This window comes from Vanessa cardui, chromosome 2, assembly GCF_905220365.1.
Source record: "Vanessa cardui chromosome 2, ilVanCard2.1, whole genome shotgun sequence".
Lineage (NCBI taxonomy): Eukaryota > Metazoa > Arthropoda > Insecta > Lepidoptera > Nymphalidae > Vanessa > Vanessa cardui.
This window is the reverse complement of record NC_061124.1, coordinates 4,786,819-4,795,828: the sequence shown is the minus strand read 5'-3', so window position 1 is coordinate 4,795,828 and position 9,010 is coordinate 4,786,819. Positions and strand designations below refer to the sequence as shown.

The 9,010-nt window shown below is 31.2% G+C and overlaps 1 protein-coding gene across 1 annotated transcript; it reads left to right on the top strand.

The window, feature by feature from the left end:
• Positions 1-1,047: 1,047 nt before the first annotated feature.
• On the top strand, positions 1,048-3,165 carry LOC124539078. Its single transcript, XM_047116402.1, has 4 exons — positions 1,048-1,141; positions 1,331-1,527; positions 1,684-1,858; positions 2,933-3,165. Exons 1-4 carry the CDS (start codon positions 1,093-1,095, stop codon positions 3,115-3,117), a joined length of 606 nt encoding a protein of 201 aa, XP_046972358.1. The 5' UTR covers positions 1,048-1,092; the 3' UTR covers positions 3,118-3,165.
• The last annotated feature ends 5,845 nt before the right edge of the window (positions 3,166-9,010 follow it).

Below are 9,010 nucleotides of genomic sequence, written 5' to 3'. Positions count from 1 at the left end.
TTAACTCTAATGAATAAAAAAAATGTTTATAGGGGCACAAACACGCGATTCCAAACTAGCTAATTTCATCTTATAATTTGAGTTTCTTGAAATCGTTTTGATAAATAAAATATGTATGTTTAATTTTAATGATATATTTAATACATATCCTAATTTCGTAAACTGAAGGATAACGGGCAGGACGTGGCAGATTATTCAGTTTACCGTGCACTTGTCTTCTACTCCAACGCACTACCAGGGATGTACTAAATTTGGAGAAGAAATTTAAAAATTCTACATAAAACTAACAGCCCGTAAATTTCCTACTGCTGGGCTAAGGCCTCCTCTCCTAATAAGGAAAGGGTTTGGAACATATTCCACCACGCTGTTCCAATGCGGGTTAGTGGAATGCACATGTGGCAGAATTTCGATGAAATTAGACACATGCAGGTTTCCTCAAGATGTTTTCCTTCGCCGCCTAGCATGAGAGTGATACTTGCCTGGGTTTGAACCCGAAATCATTGGTTAAGATGCACGCGTTCTAACCACTGGGCCATCTCAAACTCTACATATATACATATATATACTATTTTAGAGGAACGGGCGAATACCATTTTCGGGACACTATAATGCATGATAGCTTTATTTATGGTTTATGAAATGTAGGTACATAAATATAGTTAGTATATTCCGAAAGCCTTGTTATGGTAAGGGCTCGCAAATAAGAACGCAAAGAAAAACTAAAGATTCGCTCTCCGGGCCAGTGATAAAAAAAATGTGTTTCTATCAAGAAATATTTATATTTATTTGAAATATTTTTATCATTCTACATCATTTTTTTATGTAGGTACTTAATATATTTCTTGACAAATTCTAGAATTAAGTATGCTATTAATTGCATTTAATGGTTAATCGTTTCTGACACAAATAATAGAATCTTAGTATCTTAGTATCTTAGAAAATCTTAGTTCGGAAAATACGCTCATCTTGCCTCTGATGCGGAAAATAAAAATGCCTCCTCCGCCTTTATTTCATACACATTTATAAACGCCGTTTAATGCTGTTATCCTTTCGACACAGTTAATCAAGTCATTCTGTTCATTACCGCAGCCCATGCTGTACTTGAACATGTCTCCATCAGTTCGGCTTCTTGTGATTTTTGGTAACTATATTATTTTTTAAAACATCTTTATTATAATATTTTCAGTACATACCAATATAACCTACCCAAATAGAATTACTTTTTTCTTTTTAAACATTTATTTTCTCATACATTTAAATTACTTAGGCTAAAATATATATAATTTAAATTACTTAGGCTAAAATATATTCAATGTTCTCGATATTACAGCACTACTGCATCAAGTAGTATCTATAGAAAGCGCAAAAGCAAGCAAAAATGGGCCGAATTGTCAAAGTTTTTCTCAAGGTGTTACATTCAACGACTCGGAAGCAATTGGTGTATGGCACCTCTTGCATTTCAGAACAGAAAAGATGAAAGGTTCTGGTGATCCTCATTGCGTGGAGTTTACTCCAATCGACGAAAAGGTAAGCACAGATAAAAATAAACGATACAAACAGATGATACATACTTAAAATGATCCTATAATACTTATTTCAAATCATAAATTTTAACAAAAATGGATTATCCCTCACAATTTTACATTCACATGTGGATCGTAATACGGAATCCTTATCTTTCAGGAAATAAATGGTTTGAAAGATAAAATCGGAAAGTTCGTAGAGAACCTTAACTGGGAAAACGTTACGTTGAAAATGCAAATACCTTGTAGAGACGCCAACCGAACCAGAGATTATTATTTAGAAAAATTGGAAGGGAACGGCTCTTATAGGACTTTACAGAAGCCACCGCTCACAGGTACATATATTTTGACTTATGAAGTTCTTCATTACTTTGCTTGGATTTCTTGTTTGTTAGTAAGGCAAACATGCGTAAGAAGCCCCTACTTATATAGCGAAATAGCAATATTTAACATACTTAGTGTTTCGGTTCGAAGTATGAGCAAGACAGTATAAATGCAAAAAGGTTACATCTTAGAACCTAAAGTTAATGGTCCATTGGTGTAATGTGAGAATTGGTTAATATTTCGTATAGGACCAATGTCTATGGACAATGGACTACTTACTAGGTAGCCTATTTGCCCGTCCACTACTTGCCCGTACACCTATTATATACCTAAAAACGATAGTAGTTATTTATACATGTCCACTACCTTCAAAAGAATTGGTGTTAACGTATATTTTATCGCCCCAACGAAGTTTTTTCAAGAAAACCTTAGTTTAACTGTTGGTAAGCCAAAACATTAATTTCAAATTCATAACTTCGCGATGCAAATGTCTTAAAGCCTAAATCTATATGTTAACACCATCATTTGACAAGTAAAAACTTGTATCGAAGGTATGTCGTGTAAGACTTAATGATAATCAACACACAGCTTAAATATATGACTCGGAAAAATAGTACTTAAATTTTCTAGAAGACCGTCGTTTTGTAAAGTAGTAACGCATTGAGAAAGAATTTCGCGCTGTTGCGCAATCTTCATTTATATTTAATCTAATGTTCACATAATCATTTTTAACACACCAAGATATATATGCTTTTGTGGGATTAGATGTCTGATTGAAAACACAGTAGGATATGCTTTTACTAAATACATATATAGGATTTCTACCACACGCAATAATATTTTATGTAATACTTTAAAAGATTTTCTAATCGTATTTTTTCAAAATTAATAAAGTATTCTGCAAGTAGTGGTACTACTTGCAGAATACTTTATTAATTTAAAAATCTTTTGGTCAATTGTTTGATAAAATTAGATCTACCCCCATTGGCGCAGCGTCGTTAGCTAAGAAGTGAGACATTACAGGCGATTAGTTTTAAATAAGATTAATGTTTTTATGTAGTAGTAACATCCGTCTTTTTTTATAGCAAAACTAGACCTAGCAGAGTTCAACCGTTACCCAATGCGCCTAAAAATAATTGAGGGCCTATACCTCGGCATGATGGACTGTCACGAAAAATTCGTCTTCATACTTGGAAAGCAACCACCTGAAGGCAAGGATTTGGATGATCGCCTTAAAAAGATGATCGAAACATACTGGCCTGAAGAATAATAAATAAAAAACAAGTATTTATTAAAATACATGACATTACAATTTAAATTATTTATTTCCTTAAACGTAAGAATCATCTAAAGTAAGATTTAAGTGTAACTTAGCAACGAAATAAAACAAACAAAAAACATTCAAAACTGTCATTATTTTTACCTACTGTTACATATTCCACAAAGTTAAATGACGCAAATGAGCAATTAAAGTGTAATTTTCCCTCTATACAATAAGAGAGGGTGCCAACAGGGAGTGAGCTGAATACAGATTATAGCAAAAAATATACACGAACCTATAATATTTAATTTAAATTATTTCGTATTTCAAAATGCACTAAAATATGGTATAAAAAAATTTACTTAAAATAATGTAATGCAGGCGTATTGTACCTTTAGTAACATTAATCGACCCTAATTATAAAAATATTACAACGCAATTACTCCAGTTCCGGTGTACAAGATTCGTACAAATATCGAATAATCATAAAATCAACTGAACCATTACTTTCCACCCCATCGCCGCAGCCCCTACGAAAGCACTACTCAAATTAAGTGTGGCTCGATCAACAGTCATTTTCGGTTACAATTAACCACACATTTGAGTGAAAAGTCAACCACCCACTCCAATTGATTTATTGTGTTCTACGAGTTCCGCTATTGTACGGCATAACTTTTATTGTATTTAACACGAAGCTACCGTTATCTGGAAGAACCATGAAATATAAATACATTGCTACAATCTATATATTGTTTTCTATTGGTATTATTATTAATATTTCAAAATATATTAGCAATAAAACCAATGGTAAATAATTATAGTAGTTGAAATTCTTTTTCGTATGTAAAAATATAAGTGAAAGTGCTATGATAGATAATTACTCTATAACACATTCGGTACACAAATAAATTATTCGTTGTAATATTTTAAAACATAGTCGCATAATTCACGAAACCATCACACTGGGTGAAATTTTATGCGAACAAAATATCCAATCGGCAAATCAATAAACGGAAACTTCTTAGATTTTTTTATTTTAATATATGTACATAATTATAATTAAAATATCGATAACATTTTTAAATATAGATTAATTGTGTTACTAGTATTCTAAAGCGAGACTCTGCTATGCAATTCTACGGAACCGTTTCATTTTCTGTATGTAATACATCAATGTAACATGGCGTGTGCCATCAAGGGTGCAACGTTGTTCATTTGTCTAAACGCAGTAGCGTTTTGGAGGGCCCTTCGCAAGGGCTGGGAAAGTGTTGCACTTTACAAAAAGTTAAAACGTTTCTCGAGTACCAAATTGTTCACTAGTCTTTTCGTTAACTGCTACGCTTGCCCTTTGTTTTGAGACTACAATTGATGATTTTATGATTCAAGTGTATAATCAAGTTTCATATACATTAATGATAAGCTATTACTTACATTGTCAACCGAATTTCCCGAAATACTATTTATTTCATTCGACTTATATTCAAATAAATATCCGTTCATCACAACATACAATGTAAATTTACAAATTACAGTTTCGAGTGTCATTATATCATGAATTCTATACAATTACAGAAAGTTCACGGCCGAGCGAGTATTAAAAGTTTGAATTACTTTAACTGCTTAAATAAAGACGATATGAATCTGTGAATAGAGTTTACACGAAGCCGAGCTTAATGTCCTCGGTGTGATTGCCATCTCGAAAAAGTTTTTCAATTATATTCCAATTTTAGGTGATGTAACTTCATATGCGATAACATCGAAAATGAGGAATATTTGTATGTATTACTATTATAAATATAATATAATATTTATATGTATACTGCTATTAGGAATACACTCTAGTAATATTAATAAGATTATCAATTACAAAACTACGTGTTTACTTATTTGATTGTATATAATACTACTTCTCGTATCCAATAATAAACTTCATCAAAAATTTACGTTATGAAGCCATTAATAATCATCTTAAATTAAAAAGTAGTCTCTACTATTGGTTACAAAATGTTTTTTGGCCTTATAAACTGAACTAGGATTATACATTTCTCGATATAATATGTTTAAAAATATAAAATATACGTATTGTATATATAAATATATATATTAAATTATAAATCGACTACCTTTATAAGCGAGCTTTCGTGTTTACAAAATGTTCATGCAAAGTTCGCATATGTGTAATAGTAACAACTAACAACAAAAATAGCGCGTATATTTACTATTTTTGAGTATTTTAGCTCACAAATAAGAACTTATTGGTCAAGCAATAAAGAACTTATGTACTAATGTCTTTGTATTCCATATAGAAATGTAAAGTATATTAATAAATAAAGTTCTTAGTTACATATTTTATACTATTTTTAAGTGACTTTTGAAATTATTGAGGCTTCAAAGTTTTATTAAATTTGTATTAAATTTGGAAACAAACAAATAAATTAATAAATTGAAATTAACCATCATCACAGTTTTTTTAGTAAGCAATTATGCTATTGCCATTGAAACTTATGCCTTTTCTGTTCTATTATTTTCATGTATTTTACACATACACATTTACCATTAATCACTCCATTTATCAAGGAAACGTGCATTAAAACCTGTTGTATAGTTTAAAAGATCTAAGCGTATCAAGGGCAGGTAGCGACTCTAGTTCATACTATGTAAAGATAATCAATTATTTACATACATGTTATTGGCTAAATATCGCGATTAAATAATATTTATCCCAAAGTTGTTGGAAATCAACGTGTTTACTTTATTTACAGCAGCTGTCTCATAAGATCGAAATCACCGTTTACTGTGCGGCACACCTGTAATTACAGCATGTATGGATGTAGGTATGTGTTGGAGCTCGCGTGTTAATTGTTGGGAGAATTTGGATTAGACGCAATAAACGAGGGTGGCTTTTCGACTTGTGGGAACTCGCCTATTGCTAATTAAATTAGACAACTGTTTAATTATATCACAGCGCCGATTTTTGTTTCGATAAGAAGAACTTCGCGCCTGACGGTTGTCTAACTGTAATTAAAGGTTGTTTTTTATCGAAGATTTTTTTTTAACAACTTCAATAATAACCCTGATTTACTTAAGTATTCTTCGAACTTAAGGTAATAATTACCCTACGTTAGAAAGGTAATAGGTAGATACTTAAAAAAAATACAAAAATAACTTTATTACGTTTTACGATACCTTTGTATATATTCTAACATACGGCTAATAATTAAAGTGTTTACATTAACATTTTTCAGCGTAGAAATGAGATATTTATATTTTGGATTTTGTGGCTATGGGAATTAAATAAAAATTGCTAATCGCAATATAGCGGGAAAAGTGCTCAAACAGAATCAACTACAAATTGTACAAATGTAAGCTTGAAGATGTTTTTGGGGACAGTGTAAATTAATGAAAAAACTAGAAACCGCAGAAAGAAATATTACTATCTTTATGTTTATATGTATGTTTTGTCTAAATCTTTATGTCATCCTATTTATAATTATTAAATTTACTTTACGAACATACATGAAACTTATGCGATATCATAGCAACAAAAACGGGAGTACGAAAAACAAATAATAGGAATTGAACGTGTATAGTAAGAAAGAGAGAGCAGACAATCGTCAAACCTATTACTAACTGTTGGACTGGTTTCGGTAGGTAGGTATATACCAAATTCATTCATAAAAAAAGGAGTAATGTTCTGTGGCATCATAATCGCACTTGTGAAGATCATCTATTAATAATGAAGGATCCACATTGTTACATATGAATAAGTAAAAACAAATTTTAATCTTAAAATTATAAAATGTAATATTTTTTGAATTGTACATACCTATAAATTAAATCGAACCAAACAATCAGATTTGCATAGTTAAGCAGTAACGTTACATGCAGTACGATAAGGGGCAAGTTGCTAATGATTTATACACGAAATTACACCTATTAACTTTATTAACCCTATGCGAGGAAGTATATCGTTTGTTAGCTAGAAGCGAACCTCGATTAATGTAGGAACGGTTAATGTAGTGAAGAATGGGTGCAATTCACTTTACCGTTATTTATATCTACTTACTTGTGTTTCATATTAAATAACTGTCCAGTTAAAACATAAAAGTTTTTCTAATACGAATTATTTAATCGAATACGTTCGTAACGACAATTATTCAAATGAATTAAACAAAAAAAATAGATGTTTTAAATACGATCATCCGTCATCAATTTCGATCAATGAATTTAATGATAGGTAGGTATATTATGAAATAGGTACAATCTATTGAGTAACAAACCAAGACTAAGTGCTTCCGAATGTATCCCTTACGACTTGTCTATGGCCATTAAGAAAAGATACGTACGAGATAGAATTATGACCACTGAATAATTTAATATGAGAAATGATTGATACAACAATCACACGTAATCAGAATCGTGCGAGTGCGATTAGCCCCTGTGAGGCGACAGCCGCCGTAGGACCCAGCAATTGTTCGTCGACCGACGATTTAATCAAGGTTCACTTCCTAATAGCCTTCTCTCTTCATTAAATTGTAATAACGGACACTGTTTTTGTTGTTGTGGTGTACGGGGCGTATCCGTAGATTAATATACCAATGTTTTATATTTTTTAAAGCAGTGATTGAATCCTCGAAAGGTAATGTATGTATGTTCATTTACAAACGAATATTAATGACGATTAATGTGATTATTTTAAACCTTAGTTTTTCAAACACATACTTGTGCTACTCCGTTCCTTGCAACATTGCGAATAGATTTTAGTTAGTGGGTCAATTGTAAATTTAAACCGTTTTAATCCCAAAGATACGAAAGTTTATATTGTATAGGTATTACAAGCTTATAACATAATATCGGGTCAGGGTACCGCAATGATATCATCATCAAAATACATTCTCTGATTTATACGTAATGCACAGAGGTTAATTCTACTAATTGTCGTTTAATTGTGACATTAAGATGTCTGATAGTTGTCTGATAGTTCAATAAGTCAATAAAACAAGTTTCAAAAATAAGTAGAGTAGTCCCTGAACCTTCAAATCAAAATTTCAAACAAAATTGTTTGTGTAATGATCACCTTGTAATCATATATAAAATATTATATGACGTTCCCGTTTATACGAATTACAATAAATGTTCCTAATATGATGTACTATAAGGTACCACCATGACACCTTATTTCATTGCGCTTGAACTAGCACACCTCCTTCACTGGCAGATTAATCTGTTGATAGATTTGAATAATTATTTTAGGATCAGTTTATACTTTTATATACCTTGCAGTACTTCTATTAGGAAGGTCTCATTGGAATAGTTCTTCACTACGCATATTAGCATTAGATTTTATCGTTTCTATGGTCGCTTAGAAATGATCTTACAATGTCGAAATTGTGTAGCCACTGTGTTAAGGGATTCTGTTAATGTCCCAGGGCGCTTTTATCTCTTATCTTAGATTGATAAAACCAAAAAAAATGAAACAGGTATATAGTGTAAGTTGAATATAATGTGATATATCATCAACGCATGATACTCGATAGTATACAGTCACTTATATTTTATCTATATACGGAGTTACTTCAAAATACTACATGTATTACTTATTATGATAGATAATATTATTACTAAAATGCATTGTCATACATAAATATATACATAAAAACATAAGTAGTACAGCTAAATTCAGTAATAAAAAGAATGAACGGAAAGAATATAACTCAAGAAGTTGGTTAGTATAGAGCTACTCAATAAATGCAAAGGATGCAGATTTGAACGAAAACTTGCTATATATTCGCCTATTTTAGTAAAATGTGATATATCCATGCCCAATGCTAAATACTGTCATAACAACAATAAGCAAAACGTGAGATTTAACTGTAGACACTATTTCATATCCATTAAAAAT

Coding starts and splice junctions, on each gene's coding strand:
- LOC124539078 (XM_047116402.1), top strand. CDS start 1,093: ATGCTGTACTTGAACATGTCTCCATCAGTTCGGCTTCTTGTGATTTTT. Junction 1,142..1,330: donor TCGGCTTCTTGTGATTTTTG/GTAACTATATTA, acceptor TCGATATTACAG/CACTACTGCATCAAGTAGTA. Junction 1,528..1,683: donor TTACTCCAATCGACGAAAAG/GTAAGCACAGAT, acceptor CTTATCTTTCAG/GAAATAAATGGTTTGAAAGA.